At 46.1% G+C, this 23,473-nt stretch overlaps 1 protein-coding gene across 1 annotated transcript; it reads left to right on the forward strand.

The window, feature by feature from the left end:
* The first annotated feature begins 7,291 nt into the window (after nucleotides 1-7,291).
* LOC140906030 (uncharacterized) lies at nucleotides 7,292-9,224 on the forward strand. Its single transcript, XM_073329524.1, has 2 exons — nucleotides 7,292-8,037; nucleotides 8,625-9,224. Exons 1-2 carry the CDS (start codon nucleotides 7,455-7,457, stop codon nucleotides 9,164-9,166), a joined length of 1,125 nt encoding a protein of 374 aa, XP_073185625.1. The 5' UTR covers nucleotides 7,292-7,454; the 3' UTR covers nucleotides 9,167-9,224.
* Nucleotides 9,225-23,473: the final 14,249 nt, after the last annotated feature.

Below are 23,473 nucleotides of genomic sequence, written 5' to 3' on the forward strand. Positions count from 1 at the left end.
AGAAAAGGGCAACAAAAATTATTAGGGGTGTGGAACAGCTTCCATATGAGAGGAGATTAATAAGACTGGGACTTTTCAGCTTGGAAAAGAGATGACTAAGGGAGGATATGATAGGGGGGATATAAGATCATGACTGGTGTGGAGAAAACAAATAAGGAAGTGTTATTTACTCCTCATAACACAAGAACTAGGGGTCGCCAAATGAAATTAATAGGCAAAAGATTTAAAACAAAAACAAACAAACAAACAAAAGGAAGTATTTATTCACACAAAGCACAGTTAACCTGTGGAACTCCTTGCCAGAAGATAATGTGCAGGGCAAGACTATAACAGGGTTAAAAAAAGAACTAGAGAAGTTAATGGAGGATAGCTCCATCAATGGCTATTAGCCAGGATGGGCAGGGATGGTGTCCCTAGCCTCTGTTTGCCAGAAGCTGGGAATGGGCGACAGGGGATGGATCACTTCATGATTACCTGTTCTATTCATTTCCTCTGAAGCACCTGGTATTGGCCACTGTTAGAAGATAGGATACCTTTGGTCTGACTCAGTCTGGCCATTCTTATGTTCCTAACTTTAGGCACCTACTTTTGAAAAATGTTGGCCTTAATTATCTTCCCAAACTAATATATGTTATTACTAAAATATCTAGAGATATTTGTATTTAAGAAGCAAAATATAATAAAATGTTACACTGTAAAGTAGGATTTGCATGAAATATGGTATGGAGGCAGATCTTGTCATGAACCATGGAACTTCCTTTATTTAAACTTTATAGCCTTTATATTTGATTTACTAGTATTCATTATCCCCTGGTTATACTCAGTATATTTTGCCACAAGGACTCCTCAGTATATTTCTATTTCTTTGGGAAACATTAGGTGAACTCTTTTGTGAGGAAAATGACAACAGCAAAAACAGTGAGATTGTGTAGCCTACTGGATGAACTCTCTTTAATGATAGGATTGTGACAGGTACTCCACAGTTAAGGTTGTAAAATACTTTGCATTGTAAAGTCAGTGTTGGAGCTTCCTCTAACTCTTTTAGAAAGACAGCAGAACCAGTTTCAACTCTATTCATATGTGTGTGTGTGTATATATATTTGGTTCTGTATATTTTTTTCCCCTGCTATTCAGTAGGAGCAGGATTCTCCATCTTCTGTGTATCTATCTATCTATCTATCTATCTATCTATCTATCTATCTATCTATCTATCTATCTATCTATCTATCTATCTATCTATCTATCTATCTATCCCGATTCAGAACCAAATCCCTGCTAGTAACTAGTTTGAAAGTTATTTAGCAATTCTATATTGTACCACCTAAGGGCCAGATTCTGCCATTGATTCAAATTCCAAACTCCCACTGATTCCAGAAAGAGTTCCACATGTGAAAGGATGACCGTACCATGTCCCAAAACTGAGTTGCCAGGTAGAAACTAAGCAGCTGCGGTTTCCAGACATTTGGTGGATCTTTGAGGCACTACTGAAAAGGTTGAAACTTGATGCAGCAAAAATCTCCCCTGATCTGGAAGACGCACACAATAACAAATTAATTCTTAAAAATTAGACTCCGTATTTTATAAAAAGATTTATAGCACTATTTGTAGCAACTATTTGGCTGTGCTATTTACTACTTCAATGAGTGGGCAAGATTTTATATTCCCCCCCATCATATTTAATGAGCAATATTTATGCGTATGTCAGAGAAGTGTGTTGAGTAGAGGTTATGGGCCACAGTTTTGCGGTCTAATGGAGTGTACAACTTTGATACTCACTGTTGTAAACCAAAGATTATTCAGTAGCCCTTGTAGCCAGGCTCTTACAGTCAGCAGGGAGGGTTTGTGGGTCAAGGCTGTGAATGGTAACATTGACTTTCAGGATCATCGCATTTTTCCGTATTTAATTTTAAAAGCATATTTGATGGCCAACCATAACAATGTAAATACACAAACAATGATGAAAATTGATACTACATGGCCTGGAACCAATTTGCATATAACAGATAATCACATTCCAGATGTTAACTAAATTGTCTCAGAAGCCCTACATAAACACAAAACATATCATGGGAGGGTGACAATTTCTCAGAAATGGAGTAAACAACAAATGATCTACACATAGCATTCCAAGGAAACATAATGGCCCAGATCTTCAGCTGATATAAATCAGCATAATTGCATTGACATCAATGGAGCTACACCAATTTAAACCAGCTGAGGATCTGGGTCAACATACTTCAAGAGCCACGCTGATTAAGACATTTGGGAAATACTCACCACACATCAGTCAAATAGAGAAAGCATGTCAAAGTGCAAATGAGGATAAAGCCTACAGAAGTACTTTAGATGAGAACTTGTCCCTCATTGTCCACTGCAGTGAACTCAGGCACCAGATAAAATACTTTGACAAAAACCTTTTGCATAGGCAAGCAACATTCAATCATTTTAATTCCTCCCACGGAACATGGATAGATACTGGAGAGTGGGCACTATTCACCCATAAAAATGTCCCTGTCTGGCGGGCAGTTGTGGAATAGCCAAAGGAACATCAAGCACTGCAGCTTTTGCCAAATCAGGCTCTTCTGCAGCTGTCAGCTACTTCAAGAGGATAGGGCTAGCTGAGCTCTCCCTACTCCACATCCCCCTGTGGAAGCAGAACTCCAATAATAAATACCTAACTGACTCTTATACAGTGGTTTACAAAGGAGGTCATCCCCATTTTACAGACAGGAAAACTGAGGCATAGAGATGTGACTTGCTCAAGGTCACCCAGCAGGTCAGCGCAGAGCTGAAAATAGAGCTCAGGTCTTCTGAGTCCCAGGCCAGTGCTCTATCCATTAGGCAACACTGCCTTGGACATGCCCTCCCCCCCCACCAGTTCCTCCCCTTCCCAGAAGCACCATGGGCAGCTCCTGTTCAGCCTCAGGGTATTAGGTATGGGCAGGCCCCAACTGTACCTTCAGAGCACCGCACTAGCTCTCAGTGACATCAGAGCATACTGGCACACAGCACCTAGACGATGAGGCCCTACCAGATAAATACTAAATTTGGCAAAGCTTGGCTGTGATTCTGTAAGGCCTCCTGTGATGGGTTTAGAGTGGCTGCCTTAGCAAGGCCGGCCTTGAGGGGGTGAATGCTGTTGGTTCACACCAGCCATGTGAGGAGAAAGATCTAGCGTATGCCAAGGAGTTTGTCAGATTTAGGAAAGCCTATCAGGCAGAACTGACAGGAAGGCTATCTCCGGAGAACTGTTCTTCAGGTCAGGCCTCAACGTGGGCAATTTCAAATGATGCTTTGGATGCAGTCAGTGGGCAAGAGCAGTGGCAGTGATCTCTGAAAAAGAAGGTATAATTTCCCCTCCCATCTTCTGCGATAAACTGTCAGGTAATGTCGTGAAGCATTGTTAACTGGGCACTGCATTTCACCTTGGAGGCATATGGAGTGATGCCTTTGTATAGTTATCCTTTTGCCAGGTTTGTAAAGTGCTCAGGAATGAAAGGCACTGTATAAATGCAAGATTTACTATTGTTATTTTATTTCCACCCCAGGTACAATGCGGATCCCTTATGACTCTAGGATTGCTGTACTGCCTCTGCAGGCAGACAGGTTCTCTTCCCTGAAATACTCATTGGCTAGAACTGGTCATGGTTTAGCTGCTGCCCATCAACTAATGAGATATTCCATAGTGGCATCTGCGGAATTTGTGATGGCGGAAACAAAGGTGTCCCTCAGAGAACAGGAGTTGAAGAGTCCTAGGGCCTGTACTTAGATCAGTTTTCATTGACTGCTTTGGAGTTACTCCTGATTTACACCAGTGTCAATGAGAAAAGAACCTTAGGGGTCTTTTAAGTTTCCCAAACAAATCTCTTCCCATAATTAAAGCCCTGCCTCCATCACAGAGAGAACTGAATCAGGAACACGCTCTCTCGCTCCACCTTCCCTGCCCCTTCTGAGGCAGCCTTATATCACAGAGAGAGAGAGAGAGAGAGAGAGAGAGAGAGGAGCTACTGTTGAGTGCCCTGCAAAAGCCACAGAGTGCAAGCAGATGAGAGCAGGGAAAAGCAATTTCCTGCTTCAAAGCACTGTCTGGGGACAGCTCCTAAGCTCACACAAAGAAGGATACCATCAGCCTGTCAAACCATGTCAAAAGTAGATGGTTTGGAACCATGGGCCAATTTGTTCCAGGTTTGTCTCAGTGCATGATCTGGCCCCATGATACAAGGGTGAAAGGCTCCAGGTAGCATAAGTGCCAAAATCCTAATGATAACAATTTTCCCATCAGGTAGTGCCTATTGCAAGAGGTGAAGGGCATGTATTATTGTAGGTCACCACTGGCTGCATCTGTGGCTCTGTGTGAGTCCAGAGCTGGTGTTTAGCCTCACCATTAGTACTATAGTGACCAGATAGCAAGTGTGAAAAATCAGGACGGGGTAGGGGGTAATAGGCACCTATATAAGACAAAACCCCGAATGCCGGGACTGTCCCTATAAAATTGGGATATCTGGTCACCCTAATTAGTACCAGTGTAGCTTCTGTTCTTGAAAAGCCTGGTATGTGGCTAAGGAGTGGACGGCCATGTTCTTTCACGTAATCAAGACCTCTTGCGTTCAATTCCAGGGCAACAGACTACCTAAACGTAAATATGTATTATATTGCTTCCTGAGAATTTAGTTTAGAAATCTCATGTCCACTATTGTTGTAGGGCCTACCCAAACACAAATTTTTGTGCTCCCCTCACCTTTTCTGGCTATACAACAGTTAATAACCAGAGCAGTAGGCCTGTCTGATGCTGATGCACAAAGATGCTCTATCACAACAAGGGGCTATGAACACTGAAACTGTTCAGAAGAAAGAGCTATGTTCATTTTCATCCTTGCCATTGGAGACAAAACACATTTGCACAGAGCAAAGGACAAAAAGCGGTGGGGAAAATCAAATATTTTCAAGCTTCTTAGAGGAACATTACAAACAGTGGAGAATAAAGGGAAAGGTATTTAAAAATAATGACTCAACAATGCCTTTTTAAGTGAGCCCCCTTGTGTTGTTTTAGCCCATTCTTCATTCATTTCTACTTTTTGCTGTGTGTGCTAAAGGTCTCAAAGCCGCTGGCAATACGCAGTGGAATAATTTTAGAACTGTAATAGAATGAACAGAATAAAGAACTGTACAAAATCATTCCAGCATTACAGTTTTTTAACAGAACAGGTTATCCAAAACACTGAAGGTTGGGGCTGGTGAACAGAAAAGCATCTGCTGTGTTTTATGACTTCAGACTGTCTTTATTTCCTTTTCTGTAATTATTAGCACAGTTAACCTGTGCATGACACAATCCAGTTGGAAAGTTGGTATTTGATCACTGATGGGCTATTCATGGATTTTAAGACCAGTAGAGACATATAGGATTATCTAGTTGGACTTCCTGCATATTACAGGCTATAGAATTTTCACCCAATAATTCCTAGTAATTATTCCTCATTATTATGGCCCTGATTCAGAACAGCATCCCTATTTAGGCAGTGTTTAAGCACATACTTAACTTTAAGCATGTGCTTAAGTCTAATATAAACAATATTTAAGTACTATTCTGAATTAGGGCCCATGAAAGCAAACACGATTGAGTCAAGTAACTTGTGGCCACTAAAACAAGCACCTCTAGAAATACTGACCCCCCAATCCAAACTGAAATATTACAAAGGTATTAAAGGCAGTCAGTCAAAATGACCATGATCAGAGGTTTGGTTGGGTTTTTTTGTTTTCCTCTTCCTCAGTGAACTGCCGCTCTGGGGCCCTCAAGTTACTTCTCCAGTCCTAGCATGACATTTTGCAGGGAGATGGTCAATGTCCACTTCCATTTCAATTATTTGAAAAGAAATACAAATCTATAACACTTCATTAATTCAGTGACAACATCTGGGAAATCTCTCAAAAGACAAGAAAAGAGTCAGGCTGAGGTTAGGTTTTTTTTTCATTTCCAACTTTTTCTCTTGCTTGGGGAGCAAATGGAATCTCTTCTGTGATACCTTACCTAATTGAGCTCGTAGATCAGGGGTTGGCAAACTACGGCCCGTGGGCTGGATCTGGCCCATCAGGGCTTTGGATATGGCCCGTGGGATTGCCCCTCATGGTGCCGCAGGCCCGGCGCTGCTCTCAGAAGCAGCTGGCACCATGTCCCTGCGGCCCCAGGGGGCGGGGGGAGGAGAGGGGGGCAGAGGGCTCCGTGCGTTGCCCTTGCCTCCAGGCACTGCCCCCCCCACAACTCCCATTGGCCGGGAACCGCAGCCAATGGGAGCTTCGGGGGAGGTCCCTGGAGGCGTGGCAAGGGCAGTGCACGGAGCCCTGTGCCCCCCATCCCTCAGGGGCCGTGTAGGGACATGGTTCTGGCCGCTTCCCAGAGCGGCGTGGCGTGGGGCCAGGGCAGGCAGGCAGGGAGTAAGGCCGGAGCCCAAACCCCTCCCCCCAACTCCCTGCCAGCACCTCATACCCCAGCTCCATGCCCTGATCCCCCTGCTGCACCCTGCACCTCTCCTGCACCCCAACCCCTGCCCTGAGCTCCCTCCCACAGTCTGCACCCCTCCTGCACCCCTGCCCTAAGTCCCCTCATACACCCCGCACTCCTCCTCTGCCCCAATGACTTGCCCTGAGCCCGTTCCTGCACACCACACCCTCTCCCGCCCCCAACCCCCTGCCCCGGCCCTGCATACAATTTCCCCACTCAGATGTGGCCCTTGGCCCAAAAAGTTTGCCCACCCCGTCATAGATTAATGTTTAACCTTCATTTGCAAGTTCATTACCAAATACAAGCAGTTACATGGATACCATTAAGTTCCTCCCCATTTAAAATCATCTCTTTTCCTCTAGATTGTCCTAGCTCCTTGCAGGATTGCAAGTGCTGTGCTATAGGCAGTGTGTTTATTATAGAAAAAAACATGAAATATTTGTATTGGAAATAAAAATACAATGGAATTGAAAATGGACAATGGAATGTACAAGCTGGTAAAGGCTTGTCTACACATGGAGTTATTCAGCGTTTAGTTATTGTGCTTTAAATTCACAACCTAACTTAATTCAAATTAATGTTCACTTGTAGACAAGCCCTTAGCCCTGGTCTACACTAGGACTTTAGGTCGAATTTAGCAACGTTAAATCGATTTAAACCTGCACCCGTCCACACAGTGAAGCCCTTTATTTCGACTTAAAGGGCTCTTAAAATCGATTTCCTTACTCCACCCCTGACAAGTGGATTAGCGCTTAAATCGACGTTCCCAGCTTGAATTTGGGGTACTGTGGACACAATTCGATGGTATTGGCCTCCGGGACCTATCCCAGAGTGCTCCATTCTGACCGCTCTGGACAGCACTCTCAACTCAGATGCACTGGCCAGGTAGACAGGAAAAGAACCGCAAACTTTTGAATCTCATTTCCTGTTTGGCCAGCGTGGCAAGCTGCAGGTGACCATGCAGAGCTCATCAGCACAGGTGACCATGATGGAGTCCCAGAATCGCAAAAGAGCTCCAGCATGGACCGAACGGGAGGTACGGGATCTGATCGCTGTTTGGGGAGAGGAATCCGTGCTATCAGAACTCCGTTCCAGTTTTCGAAATGCCAAAACCTTTGTGAAAATCTCCCAGGGCATGAAGGACAGAGGCCATAACAGGGACCCGAAGCAGTGCCGTGTGAAACTGAAGGAGCTGAGGCAAGCCTACCAGAAAACCAGAGAGGCGAACAGCCGCTCTGGGTCAGAGCCCCAAACATGCCGCTTCTATGATGAACTGCATGCCATTTTAGGGGGTTCAGCCACCACTACCCCAGCCGTGTTGTTTGACTCCTTCAATGGAGATGGAGGCAATACGGAAGCAGGTTTTGGGGACGAAGAAGATGATGATGATGAGGAGGTTGTAGATAGCTCACAGCAAGTAAGCGGAGAAACCGGTTTTCCCGACAGCCAGGAACTGTTTCTCACCCTAGACCTGGAGCCAGTACCCCCCGAACCCACCCAAGGCTGCCTCCTGGACCCAGCAGGCGGAGAAGGGACCTCTGGTGAGTGTACCTTTTAAAATGCTATACATGGTTTAAAAGCAAGCATGTGAAAGGATTACTTTGCCCTGGCATTTGCGGTTCTCCTAGATGTAGTCCTAAAGCCTTTGCAAAAGGTTTCTGGGGAGGGCAGCCTTATTTCGTCCTTCATGGTAGGACACTTTATCACTCCAGGCCAGTAACACATACTCGGGAATCACTGTAGAACAAAGCATTGCAGTGTATGTTTGCTGGCATTCAACCAAAATCCGTTCTTTATCTCTCTGTGTTATCCTCAGGAGAGTGAGATATAATTCATGGTCACCTGGTTGAAATAGAGTGCTTTTCTTCAGGGACACTCAGTATAGCCCATTCCTGCTGGGCTGTTTGCCTGTGGCTGAACAGAAATGTTCGCCGCTGTTAGCCACAGGGAGGGGGGAAGGTTGAGGGGGTAGTCACGCGGTGGGAGGAGGCAAAATGTGACCTTGTAACGAAAGCACATGTGCTATGTATGTAATGTTAACAGCAAGGTTTACCCTGAAAGAGTGTAGCGACTGTTTTATAAAATGTGTCTTTTTAAATACCGCTGTCCCTTTTTTTTTCTCCACCAGCTGCATGTGTTTCAATGATCACAGGATCTTCTCCTTCCCAGAGGCTAGTGAAGCTTAGAAAGAAAAAAAAACGCACTCGCGATGAAATGTTCTCCGAGCTCATGCTGTCCTCCCACACTGACAGAGCACAGACGAATGCGTGGAGGCAAATAATGTCAGAGTGCAGGAAAGCACAAAATGACCGGGAGGAGAGGTGGAGGGCTGAAGAGAGTAAGTGGCGGGCTGAAGAGAGTAAGTGGCGGGCTGAAGACAGGGCTGAAGCTCAAATGTGGCGGCAGCGTGATGAGAGGAGGCAGGATTCAATGCTGAGGCTGCTGCAGGACCAAACCAGAATGCTCCAGTGTATGGTTGAGCTGCAGCAAAGGCAGCTGGAGCACAGACTGCCACTGCTGCCCCTCTGTAACCAACCGCCCTCCTCCCCAAGTTCCATAGCCTCCACACCCAGACGCCCAAGAACGCGGTGGGGGGGCCTCCGGCCAACCAGCCACTCCACCACAGAGGATTGCCCAAAAAAAAGAAGGCTGTCATTCAATAAATTTTAAAGTTGTAAACTTTTAAAGTGCTGTGCTTAAAGTGCTGTGTGGCATTTTCCTTCCCTCCTCCACCACCCCTCCTGGGATACCTTGGTAGTCATCTCCCTATTTGTGTGATGAATGAATAACGAATGCATGACTGTGAAGCAGCAATGACTTTATTGCCTCTGCAAGCGGTGATTAAAGGGAGGAGAGGAGGGTGGTTAGCTTACAGGGAAGTAGAGTGAACCAAGGGGCGGGGGGTTTCATCAAGGAGAAACAAACAGAACTTTCACACCGTAGCCTGGCCAGTCATGAAACTGGTTTTCAAAGCTTCTCTGATGCGTACCGCGCCCTCCTGTGCTCTTCTAACCGCCCTGGTGTCTGGCTGCGCGTAACCAGCAGCTAGGCGATTTGCCTCAGCCTCCCACCCCGCCATAAACGTCTCCCCCTTACTCTCACAGATATTGTGGAGCACACAGCAAGCAGTAATAACTGTGGGAATATTGGTTTCGCTGAGGTCTAAGCGAGTCAGTAAACTGCGCCAGCGCGCCTTTAAACGTCCAAATGCACATTCTACCACCATTCTGCACTTGCTCAGCCTGTAGTTGAACAGCTCCTGACCACTGTCCAGGCTGCCTGTGTACGGCTTCATGAGCCATGGCATTAAGGGGTAGGCTGGGTCCCCAAGGATACATATAGGCATTTCAACATCCCCAACAGTTATTTTCTGGTCTGGGAATAAAGTCCCTTCCTGCAGCTTTTGAAACAGACCAGAGTTCCTGAAGATGCGAGCGTCATGCACCTTTCCCGGCCATCCCACGTTGATGTTGGTGAAACGTCCCTTGTGATCCACCAGAGCTTGCAGCACTATCGAAAAGTACCCCTTGCGGTTTATGTACTCGCCGGCTTGGTGCTCTGGTGCCAAGATAGGGATATGGGTTCCGTCTATAGCCCCACCACAGTTAGGGAATCCCATTGCACCAAAGCCATCCACTATGACCTGCACATTTCCCAGGGTCACTACCCTTGATATCAGCAGATCTTTGATTGCGTGAGCTACTTGCATCACAGCAGCCCCCACAGTAGATTTGCCCACTCCAAATTGATTCCCAACTGACCGGTAGCTGTCTGGCGTTGCAAGCTTCCACAGGGCTATCGCCACTCGCTTCTCAACTGTGAGGGCTGCTCTCATCCTGGTATTCATGCGCTTCAGGGCAGGGGAAAGCAAGTCACAAAGTTCCATGAAAGTGCCCTTACGCATGCGAAAGTTTTGCAGCCACTGGGAATCGTCCCAGACCTGCAACACTATGCGGTCCCACCAGTCTGTGCTTGTTTCCCGAGCCCAGAATCGGCGTTCCACAGCATGAACCTGCCCCATTAGCACCATGATGCATGCATTGGCAGGGCCCATGCTTTCAGAGAAATCTGTGTCCATGTCCTGATCACTCACGGGACCGCGCTGACGTTGCCTCCTCGCCCGGTATCGCGTTGCCATGTTCTGGTGCTGCATATACTGCTGGATAATGCGTGTGGTGGTTGATGTGCTCCTAATTGCCAAAATGAGCTCAGCGGCTTCCATGCTTGCCTTGGTATGGCGTCCGCACAGAAAAAAGGCGCGGAACGATTGTCTGCCATTGCTCTGACGGAGGGAGGGGCGACTGACGACACGGCTTACAGGGTTGGCTTCAGGGAGCTAAAATCAACAAAGCGTGTGCCTGTACATCAAGGAGTATTTCAGGCAGGACTGCACGGAGGGTTCCAATAAGAAATGGTGCACCAAAGTTATCGTTGTTATTGGAACAAGGAGGTTAGCCTGGCCTCTGATTGATACATGGCTAGATTAACCTCGCTGCGCCTTCTCTGTGACTGACTGCAGTGTGATCTAGACAGGGGAGGAGGAAAATGAGTACAAAACAAATCTGGTCTATTTCTTGTTCTGACCCACTCCATCTATCCTTTACATCTTTGGCTGGCAGCAGACGGTGCAGAAGGACTGCATGCCATCCACATCTCATGGCTGCTTGGCAGAAGATGGTACAGTACGACTGCTAGCCATCTTCATCTCTTGCCTGCCTGGCATAAGATGGTACAATACGACTGCTAGCAATCCTCATCTCTTGCCTGCCTGGCAGAAGATGGTACAGTACGACTGCTAGCAGTCCGTATCGCCTGCCCGCTCACCATAAGACGGTTCAATAGGACTGCAGGACTAAAGAGAATGACCTGGTCAAGTCACTCCAAATTTAGTCCCTGCGCCCATGTCTGCCCAGGCGCTCCCAGCCGACGTGGCCAGGAGCACCTCGGACACGATGAGGACGACTACCAGTCGTATTGCACCGTCTGCTGCCAGAAGGCAATGGGTTGCTGCTACTGTGCAGCAAAGCCGTACCGCGTCTGCCAGCACCCAGGAGACATAGGGTGACGGTTACCTGAGCGGGCTCCATGCTTGCCGTGGTATGGCGTCTGCACAGGTAACTCAGGAAAAAAGGCGCGAAATGATTGTCTGCCCTTGCTTTCACGGGGGGAGGGAGGGTGGGAACGGGGTCCTGACGATATGTACCCAGAACCACCCACGACAATGTTTTAGCCCCATCAGGCATTGGGATATCAACCCAGAATTCCAATGGGCAGCGGAGACTGCGGGAACTGTGGGATAGCTACCCACAGTGCAACGCTCCGGAAGTCGACGCTTGCCTCGGTACTGTGGAAGCGCTCCGCCGAGTTAATGCACTTAATGCACTTAGAGCATTTTCTGTGGGGACACACACACTCGAATATATAAAACCGATTTCAAAAAAACCGACTTCTATAAATTCGACCTAATTTCGTAGTGTAGACATACCCTGAGAGACAAAGAGGTAGGTTAAACCTTGTGTCTACCCAAACTTTTCAGTATCAAAGGCCATGTCTACACAGGGACACTCTAGAAAGTTAAGGTGACTCAAATAAAAGTGTGAAATCAATGTGCATAACGGATGTTCAGCCCCCCCACTCCTTGTGGATGCTCTCACTCAGAAGTAACATGTCTTAGTTTGTTGTATTTTAATCCCCTCCCCATCCAAGCAGGATTAAGTTACCATGAAGTTATGCCTCTTTGCTCCTGAATGAGTGTATGCACCTAGGAGTTTAATGCACTTTAACTTATGCACACTGACTTCACACTTGTACCTGATTCACCTTAGCTTTCCTGAATGTCCCCTTGTAGATAAGTCCAAAGAAAAACAAGTAACAGATAATGGTCAACCACGCTCACGAGAAATGCTGGATTGACAGCTCTGGAGGCTGCTGTTCTCTGTCTACAATCCACAGAACAGGTTCAGCACGTGGAGCAGCAGGGCAGGATGCTCCATGGCACCTGCCTGTCTAAACCTTGGCCTGTAGGGACCATCTCTAAGGGCTAAGAGGTAGTTCAACATTACATGCTCATTCATTCTTTGGCCTTGTTGCTGAAACTGCAAAAGAAGTTGCCAGTTTGAGGCTAGACCAGAGGTGGTCAAACTATGGCCTGCGGGCCACATCTGGCCCTCCTGCCTGGCCCCTGAGCTCCTGGCCTGGGAGGCTAGCCCCCAGCCTGTCCCCCACTGTTCCCCCTCCCCCGCAGCCTCTGCTCACTGCGCTGCCGGCCCAGAGCTCTGGGTGGCGGGGCTGCAAGCTCTTGCCAGGCAGCACAGCTGCAGAAGCACTGCCCGACCCGGTGCTCTGTGCTGCGCGGTGGCGTGGCTGGCTCCAGCCGGGCGGCGCGGCTGACTGTCCTGGCACTCTGGGCGGCGCGGCTGTGCACCACCAGTCACCGGTGCTCCAGGCAGCGTGGTAAGGGGACGGCGGGGGGGTTGGATAGAGAGCAGAGGAGTTCTGGGTGGTGGTCAGGGGGCAGGGGTGTGGATAGGGGTCGGTGTGGTCAGAGGGTGGGGAACAGGGGAGTTGAATGGGGTCAGAGGTCCCAGGGGGGCAGTCAGGAATGAGGGGGGGTTGGATGGGTTGGCGGGGGGCAGTCAAGGACAGGGGTTCCAGGGAGAAGGGGTGGTTGGATGGGGCAGGGATCCCGGGGGGGGCACTCAGAAATGAGAGGAGGGGTTGGATGGGGCAACGGGGGGCAGTCAGGGGCGGAGGGTCCGGGGGCGGTCATGGGACAGGGAGGATTGGATGGGGCAGGGGTCCCCGGGGGCCCTCAGGGAACAGGGGGGTTGGATGGGGAAGGAGTCCTGGGGGGGCCGTCAGGCAGCGAGAAGCGGGGGGCGAGGTCAGATAGGGGGCGGGGGCCAGGCCATGCCTGGCTGTTTGCGGAGGCACAGCCTCCCCTAACCAGCCCTCCATACAATTTTGGAAACCTGATATGGTCCTCAGGCCAAAAAGTTTGCCCGCCCCTGGTGTAGACGTTCCCTAAGTGCTACAGCGGCACAACTGCACCAGTGCAGCTGCGCTGCTGCTGCACTGTAAGTGTAGACGAGCCCTCCCCATCAGCATTTTTAAACTGGATTTTATTTTTATAACTGCTCTTAGAAAATAAACAAAGCTGAAATCAAAATAAGACATAAAGTTCAGTGACATGATGTGATGCAGATTCTGTTCCATGCAGACAGCCAGATTCTGGCTTGGACGCGTGTAAACAAGTAAAGCTGCAGCCAGCCTGGAAACTGGATGGTGCAATGGTTGTGCCTAGATTCTGACCCCACCCCAAATGCAGGGAGTTCAGGTCCCTGGTCTGCTGCAGAGGAGTGTTCTGTGTTATATTCTAGGGGCGTAGCACGGTGGTCCATCTGTTTGAGCATGTACTTCCTGATCCCCTACACAGCTTTCTGCAGTCTGGTTACTCATGCTTCCTAGTACTCTAGCGTGGGTGGCTGTGAAGGAGTTTTGCAGATTACTGTTGCCAAAATAAATCTGTTGTTATAATGCAGATAATATCCCTTGGCTTGTCCCGTACATGAGTTCTGCAGCCCCTCCAGAGCTTTGCTATTAAAATGGTGTCTTCTGTTAATCAAGAATTCCTCTTAGTAAGGACAAAGGTCCTTTCACTTAGCTGCCGTGATTAAGAGGCAGCATGGTGCAACAGTTAGGATAGAAGTTCTAATCACATCTCTGTCATTAACCTGCTGAGTGATCTTTGGTAAGTCTCTTAACCTCAGTTTCTCCATTTGTCAAATGAGGATTGATAATGATAATATAGTAATGGCACTTAGCTTTTTAGAGCACATTGAGTCTGTGAAGAAAGAGTTCTATGTAAGTATTTTTATTATCACACTAGTGATGAGTAAGGCTGCGAGTTTGTCACAGATGTCACGGATTCTGTGACTTTCCGTGACCTCCGTGACTTCTGCAGTGGCAGGTGCACTTGGTTCAGGGGCAGCTCAGGCAGCCCCTGTGCCAGTTGCACCGGCCGCTACTGGGGCAGTTTCGGGCCACTGTGTGTGTCCCGTCCCCCCCCTCCACCCCCCTGAAGCAGCAGAGTTTGGGTGTTGTAGGGGGCAGGGGTTGGGGCACGGGATGGAGTGAGGCGGGCTCTGAGCGGTGCTTATGTGGGGGGCTCCCTGGAAGTAGCGACATCCCCCTCACTCAGCTGCTAGGCGACGGTGTGACCAGGCAGCTCTGTGCACTGCTTCCACCCAGAGCGCTGGCTTTGGCCAGGAACCACAGCCAATGGGAGCTGCAGGGGCGGTGCCTGCAGGAGGAGGTAGCGCACAGTCTCCTTCATACAATAATGCAAAGCGCAAGGTCATACACATAGGAACTAACAAGAATTTTTGCTATAAACTGGGGACATATCAGTTGGAAGTGACATAGGAGGCAAAAGACCTGGGAGTATTGGTCGATCACAGGATGACTATGAGCCACCAATGTGATGCACCTGTGAAAAAGGCTAATACAGTCCTAGGATGCATCCGGTGATGTATTTCCAGGAGAGGCAGGGAAGTATTCGTACCATTATACAAGGCACTGGTGAGACCTCATCTGGAATACTGTGTGCAGTTCTGGTCTCCTATGTTTAAGAAAGATTAATTCAAACTGGAACAGGTGCAGAGAAGGGCTGCAAAGATGATCCAAGGAATGGAGAACCTGCCTTAAAAGAGGATATTCAAAGAGCTTGGCTTGTTTAGCCTAACCAGAAGAAGGTTGAGGGGAGATATGATTGTTCTCTATAAATATATCAGTGGGATAAATACTAGGGAGGGAGAGGAGTTATTTAAGTAGCTTCAGCCCCGTGGGAGGTGCTGCGGGTCTCCCACAGGTTTGAAAATATTTACCAAAGCTCCACTCTGGAAAGCTCCAGCTGAATTTAAGCTTGTCATCTGTATTAGCTGAAGGGTTAGCGCAGTGATTGGTTGAGTTATCTTTGATATCACAATAGCCTGGAACTCTAGGTATGACATAGATACATGACTTACTGTAGCTGTACACCACATGGGTGTAATTCATAAAGTCAAAATGGCTCAGAATATAAAAATTGGATGGTAACAGACCGCAAATCCCAGTGATGATTTAATCTGGTCATAACTATACAAAAAGAGCTCTCAGCCATGATTGTAGCTGTTTCCATTGCTCAACAGACATTCTAGGCTTCACAGTGACACACAGACAGATTGACAATCCTGGAATCTTATTATATAGATTCTACAGTGCTTCTATCTATCAAACTGAAAATAATGGAAGTGAAGAATAAAAAGGCAACCAGGTAAGAATGATTAATAAGAACACAGCTTACAACCATCTCTCTTCCTAGATTAATGTAATAGTGACAATGATTTCAGAGGAGGAAAGGGGCCACTGTACAGCAGAAATGAAGTGTAGACAATGGGAGTAGTATATCCACAGATCATTGTCTACAGAGACTTCAGTCACTGAGCTGTGTGCTTGAAAATGGTCATAAAAATCCCCACTAGCAGTATCTAACTACACATACTTTACACAAGATTGTTCTGACTGCTTTAAACATTAAGAAAAAGAAAGTGGGAGGAAGAGCCTAAGGGTTTGACAACGCTTGACATTATAGTGATGAAATGCCAACTCACAAATTATCAAGGCTCATTTTTTTTATTGCTGGAGTTCAGTATTTCCCCATGAAACACTGTGCAAACATTTTATCAGCAGATAGTCAGGAAAAAACTCCCATCTAATATTGTTAATGCAATTTGGCACTGAGGCAGCAGCTATTGCTTCTAAATGGATATGAGCTTTCTGAGGTTTAACAAGTTCCAGAGATAAAACTGTGAGGGCTGACTGCTCAAATGATGGGTGGGAATTTGCATTTGTCCAATTCACATTTCTACCTGTTCCATAGCCTGCATTTCCTGGTGTGCGCCCTTATGTAAAGAGCTACACTATTCTGTTGTACAGTAACAGTACACTAAGATTATGTTTGTGGTCATTACTTAAGTGGTAATATAGCTGCTCCTCTCTTTTATGAGGGAATAATCTGATTCCTCTGTGCATAAAATGAAGCCAAAGGGTGAACAGTGTGTTCTAATGAGGGAATACCATTATGACTGAGGAAAACTAGAGGTCAGTGTTATTATTTCTGTTGACAAGTTTAATTAATGTGTAATTAATAATCCTTGTGTTAAATTCTTAAGAGTAGAGGGCCAAGGCTGGGCCTTTCAGGAATATATCTGCCTCTTACATGTTAATTATGATGTCCCCAGCACCAACCCAGCTTTGTTATCTACGATAGGTACTTATATGGCCCCAGCAGCATAGTGTCTGAGCACCTTACAGTGTATTTATCCTCATGACACTCTTGTGAGATGGGGAAGTATTATCTGGGGACCTGAGGCTAGCTGGCTAGCTGGGGACCTGAGGCTGGGGACCAGAGAGACTAAGTGTCTTGGTCTCGTTCACACAGGAAGTCGGTGACAGAGCAGGGAATTGAACCCAGATTTCTCAAGCTAGCACCCTAACTGTTGGGCCATCCTTTTGCTCTGATTAATGACTCTTTTGCCAGCATCTACACTCTAGTAATATCTTGTCCCTCTTGACTGAAAAATTCCCCCCACAGAAGATGGTGCAGCTCTTACGCATCTGCAGATCTTCTCATCAGCGTGAGCACATTCAGGCTACTTAGAATGTTCCAGAAGCTGGTGGTAATACAAATCATTTTACTGTGGATAAACGGACAGGATTTACTTTATCCCAGCTAAAACCATTGGTACCCAACATTCTGAATGGACACAGGGTCCAGTTATATTTTAAAAATTAGTCTCACACACCACTAAGGATTGCTAAGTGACAACAGTGTAGTCACTTATCATACCATCCCTATCTCACAGTCTCTTCAGCTCAGCCCTCACGTCCCACCTGCTCTTCCTACCTTCTTCCCCCATCCCGCTTCTCACCTGCTTTGTCCCCTTCACGGCTCTCCTTTCCCTTGTCTTTTCAGTCAGCGTATCCCCTCCTAACTAAACCCCTTCCCACCACCACTCCAAAAGATGTAGAATTAACATATTTGCCATAATCCCACTGATCAATCTGCCTGTCTGTTATAATTTATTTGTTTTACCATAGCGACTAGGCAAACCCAGTCAGGAACCAGGGCTCCATTGTGCTAGGCTCTAGATAAACATGGAACAAAAAGATGGTCCCTGCCTCAAAGAGCTTCAGTCCCATTCCCGTACTTTGTGTCTGTCTTTCTATTTAAACTGTAAAATTTTCGGGTCAGGAAATATCTGCTATTCTGTTTGTACAGCATCTAGCACAGTGGGTCGCTGACCTTGACTGGTCCTGAGGCACTGTGGTAATACACATGGTTACTAATAATCATTTACAAAATTCAAGCACTTGGAATCAAGGAAACGAACCATTATGGGCATCATAAATCTTACACTGCTTACATAATACCTAAAGGAAAGCATTTAATCAGCTATGAAGAACTTCATATTCCATGCTACACAACCTTTAGTCTGATCCATTAGTTGTTAAAATTTTTTTTAATCTTGACTTTAGTATAAATAAATTATTTTAAGGGATACTGTTAAATAATAAATATTTTCAACTAGTACAGTTATCAGCTGAAAAGAGAATACTTCGGCAAAATACTTATAATTCCTTTGCTTAAGAATAATTTGTATATGGAATTTAATTGTAAAAGTGATTAACATTACCAATATATGCTAAAATTAGATATGTATGTGGAGTTGCATTTGAAGCTAATTAATGTTTATTAATATAGTGAGACAAGGTGGGTGAGGAAATATCTTTTATTGAACCAACTTCTGCTGATGGAAGAGACAAGCTTGTGAGCCACACCGAGCTCTTCTTCAGATATATAATTTTTAGGGTTTTTCCCAGAAGTTGTCTGTGTTGTGCTTATATTTTGAAATAACTGTGAAATATTTATTTTAGGCCCCAGTTAGGGTTTTTGTTATAAGAAAATATGCATTTAAAAAAATACTTAACCTTTAAAATTGGAAAGGATGATTTATTTATTAATTACAAATTCAGTCGTAGGATAGGCCCACAGTATCAATCTTAACTCTATGGAAAGACTTGTCATAATAAACCACATATACCTTCAGAGCAAAGACTAAAACCCTGCACCTAAAGGTGCACGGCCTTCTACCTTTTGGATTAATGGAATATCTCTGTTGTCTGTCAGCTGTAGGAAAGACTGTTATGTTAACAAACTGCAAGCAGGCTATAGAGGACAAAATGTTCACAGGCAATACGGCATTCAATCCCTTTCCTATGGAAATCAATGTAAAAAAAAAAAACCCTTCCACTGGTATTAATGGCAGGAGACTTGGACCCATAATTCCTACTGAAATCAGTAGGAACAGGATTGGGCCTAACATAGCCCACAACCATACTAATTAGTAATTGCTTTAATATAACATTTTCTTCAAAGATAGCCAGTGGATACATTTTTCAAGGAGATTTGTTATATACTTTACCAAGGACTGATGTGAGGCTAACAAGCCTACAGACCACACCCTGACTATTGAAACTTTGGGGGCTGTAGCTGCTAAAATTAAAATAAACACCACAGCAACTGTGGAACATATTGTCCGATTTGTCCACATATTTAATTCAGTACAAACCTGTTTAGAAATATACGTGAAGCTGCTGAAGAATTTGGTGCCAGAGTGACTGAAAGAGTCACGGCTGTTTAGGCCCAGTATATATGTTTTAATACAAGGTTGCATTTTATCAGCTCATTGGCGGGCTGCAGCTTGTCGTGCACTGTAAATTATCATGGTAAGAGTTATCAGTGGGTGGACTAGACACTGGCTCAGAGGAGGGCTGAAAGCAGTGGGGAGAGGGAAAGTAGAGCTTTCCTGCAACTGCTAAAAGTATGAGAACTCCCCCATTTCCCTGGCCGGTGCAGTGAAAACTCCCCCTCCCATTTCATTCTACTGTACCCAAAGGTTCAGAGAGTTAATAGTGGGGTATACGCCTTTCCCATTTAGGGCACTGCTTCAAAATGGACCCAGGTTGAAGGTATTGGTGGGATACCATCATTTACAGTTTGGAGGCTTATCTGAAATAAATTGATTTTCTTGGTTCATTTAATACAAGAAAGTGTTTACACCACAGTAGCGAATGGCAACAATTGGCTGTCTCAGCAGAGGAGCCAAAGGCTGGATACTAACCACTGCCCCAGCCTCTTTATGCCAAGAAAAATAGATGGGGTGGTGTAAAGAGGCCTGAATGTCCACTAACCGGTTAGGGTAGGATTCTCCCAGTACAGGTACTGTGAAGACCGCCATACTACTGCCTTCTAAGGACCCCTTCTCAAGCCCGCAGGAAAAGGGCATGACGGGGGTGCAGCTGCTGGCAGGAGGGGCTTGTTTGGGCAGGGCCGGATTTAGGGGCAGGTGATCCAGGCAACCACCTGGGGTGCTGGGCTCGGGGGGTGCCAGGCTTGGGGGGTGCTGGGCTCGGGGTGCTGTTTTCATTGTTCATGACAAAAGGGAAAATAGAATGTTTGAAGTAAAATGTTCCAGGTCTTCCATATGTGGATTCATTTTTCACTAACCTCCTAGAATGTTCTGGACCTTTGTAGAATCTCATGGAACCTTCCAGACTTTCTGAGAGCTACATTTTCTTTGAACCTCCTGGAATGTTGTTAGCCATGCCCTTGTAGGTATATAAGGGGTGGGGTGTTGCCAGTCAGTCTTGTATGACAAGCATAAATCAAAGTTGTGAAATGGGCTAAAAATGCAATAAAAATAAGCTATTCAGAAGTTTAACAAATGGAGAGGGGGGCACCGAAGATGCGGCTCGCCTGGGGTGCCATTTGGTCTAGGGCTGGCCCTGGGGACAGGGCTGCAGAACCAGTGTTGCAGAGATTCTGGGCAGCACTGTAGCCATAGCAGGGTGGCCTGCAAAAACTGCTATAATTTAAGCCAGCCATCACTGAGAGGAGCTTAGATTATGCTGGGGGCCTCTTTAGCCCCGGAGCACGCAGGATCAGAAGGACACAAAGGGGGCTTAGCCCTCCCTCCCCTGATGGTAGCAAGTTCTGAGCTGCACCTCTTAGGGAAGCACTGTGCAGCTGTTTCTGTCTCTGTTCTGCTTAGCTCATAGACATTTCACAAAAAGAAAAGGAGGACTTCTGGCACCTTAGAGATTAACAAATTTATTTGAGCATAAGCTTTCGTGAGCTGCTACAGCTCATTTCATCGGATGCATGAAGCTCACAAAAGCTGTAGCTCACGAAAGCTTATGCTCAAATAAATTTGTTAGTCTCTAAGGTGCCACAAGTCCTCCTTTTCTTTTTGCGGATACAGACTAACATGGCCACTAGTCTGAAACCAGACATATCACAGTATTTCTCCCGCCTATCCTTCCCCCCAGCTGTCAATTTGGCACCTCTCACGAGGACCAAGCTTACTCTTCCACCCCTCATAAGCACACAAGAGTCTACCATTAACAACGACAAGGTGCCCAGAGGGGAAGTTAAAGACATATGCATGGAACTTGTCGACAACAGACAATTTCTTTTGCTCACTTCTAACTAGCTATTTCTGACGCTCAGCTTCTACCATTACTGAATGCTCGATGAATAATACTTAGCATCTGTAAGTATTTTTCGTTCATGCTAGAGCCCAAAAACTAAAGTGATAAAAATAGAAAAGAAAGCCACTAGGAATTAAACACTTGTGTTATTTGGTGTAAATTAATAAAAATGGAGCACTGGAGTCTTGTAGAATTTGGACTTCCTAATGTACTGACAGTCAAGCAGCTAGCTGTGTGCCTTCTAGGGCTTGGTCAGGTTTTCCTGGCCCAAATGGAAATGGAAAAGCTTCTTCTCTCTTAATATATATTTTCTTTACTGTGGGTATCAAACATTATGATCAAAGGCTCAATCCTGCTCCCAATGAAGTCAATGGAAAAGTTCCATCCATCCTACCATCAGGTGACAAGTGAGGACGTGGGAGAATGTAGAAAGTATGCTGAACATAACATTCCTCCATTAATAACACTATGCCCTTCATTATAGGTGAGCATTGTGAGATATTAGATACAGCTTATAGATATGGCAGAGAAAGGTTCAATGGTTTACCATGTAAAATGGGCCCAGGGATCAAACGTGTGTGTGTGTGGTTGATGGTTAGGAGACATATTTCAAAGCTGAGATGTAGCAGGCAGACTATCGTGCTCCAGCTGAAGATGGGCAGGGCAGAATAGGAAGATGAGATGATTGCCATAGGGCTGTGGCTGATAGGTAATCATCTGCTTGATCATTGGCCCCTGCATCTGTTGCGATACAAACAAAATCCCCCTCAGTTTCCTTTGGTTTATACATCACAGTATCCTGTAGCTATGAAGGATATATAAGTAGTAACAGTTTCACAGGGTCAGCTGCAATCATAAATGTTATCAGCGGTTATCTGGAAACCACATGAAACACCCTCTTTTGTCAGATAGGCTCTGCATGATGTTCTTGTGCTGAGCTGCCTCACAGAGGAGTAACTGAGAATATTTTTACTTTCCATGCCATGTCTCTTGCCTCTAGTGTTTCAGTAGACTCGGTGCTACTCTTTTAAGAATTGCAAGGCCTTGCAAAGTAGCTGGAAAGCATCCCCAACCCTAGGGGAACATTCCCGGCACATGGGGCCTCCTTGTCAGGCACAGAGCTGACTAGTTCTGCACCCAATCCAGCCTGCAGTGCAGGGTCAAGTTGGGTTGAGGGAAGGTGAACCTAGGGTATTTTTATTCCTTGGCTGCTGCAAGATCCATTAGCAGATGGTAGCAGGAACACTAGTCAGGACAGTTCTAACTTGTGCCGGGGGCTGGGTTCAATTTCTGCTGAAGACAGTGGTTTCTGTATTCATGTGTAACCCACACACCTTGTGTGTTACACATGCACCTCATCTGCGTAGTAGAAAGATGCTCCTGGGCAGTGAAAGGAACAACATTTATACAATTTGGTGAAAAACAAACCATTCATTACTGTCACCCCATTGCTACAGGAAACAGGAAGGTGATTTTCACAGACTGAAAGTGTCATCTCATCACAAACAAGCCTCTTTCACTTTAAGAATGGCTATATATTTCCGTGAAAACTGGCAAATTTCCACCTGGGGTAAATATTGGTGGTTGACCACAACTGAGCAAGGAGGGTGGAACTTACTTAGAAACAGTAATATTTTTCCATGAATCACTATGGCATAAAGTCACCCCAAACAACCAGCTCACTGTCTGCAGATACTTCCCCCAAATATCCCCTCACACATACACCTGTAGATGCTCTGGCAAAGTCCGTGCCCCCGACATCTACCCCCATAGATATACCCACCAAAATCCCAGCCCCTTTTGCCTGTAGACACTCACCCCAACCATCCCCCACCTGAAGACATTCAAAGAGCAAAAAATCAAAGTTTTACTCAGCTCTATCAAGAATGTGAAAGAATGGCAGAGAAAATTCTCCTAACCCTTCTGTACTAGGAATCAGTACCAGTTCTCTCTTCTCAGGACCAACTATTACAACAAGCATTGCCCTATAAATACCTTCTGTTCTGTGCTGATGCCCTCCTCAGGTGTCTCCCTCCCTTCTCCTTCCCCAGTGAACACCTGTGTGAAGCAGATGGTGCAAATAATCCAAAATGCATTTCTTGAGTCCATATAGAAAAGCTGCCAAGCTGCTGATTTTTTGGCACTGTGCCTTGTGGCATCAATGGCTGATAAGGGACACATATGCTGCCTGCAAATAACTGAAGAGGAAATTCTCTCAGCGTTCCCAGGAGGTCTTGGGAATGTGGCTCATGTCCTGCTGTTTGCTGCTTGGCACATTACATGTGTCTTGTTGGTATCCCGAATGTGAACTTCTCAGCCGAGGTACTTTCCAGCTTACATCTCTTGGTCAATACTTCCTTCAGATCTTCTTTTTGCTGGGCTGAA

Source organism: Lepidochelys kempii, chromosome 2 (assembly GCF_965140265.1).
Source record: "Lepidochelys kempii isolate rLepKem1 chromosome 2, rLepKem1.hap2, whole genome shotgun sequence".
In the NCBI taxonomy this organism is placed as follows: domain Eukaryota; kingdom Metazoa; phylum Chordata; order Testudines; family Cheloniidae; genus Lepidochelys; species Lepidochelys kempii.

Bases quoted from the DNA above. Each gene is read 5' to 3' on its own strand.
- LOC140906030 (XM_073329524.1), top strand. From the start codon at position 7,455: ATGCAGAGCTCATCAGCACAGGTGACCATGATGGAGTCCCAGAATCGC. The intron at 8,038-8,624 runs GTGAGTGTACCT...TTTCTCCACCAG, and splicing joins AGGCGGAGAAGGGACCTCTG to CTGCATGTGTTTCAATGATC.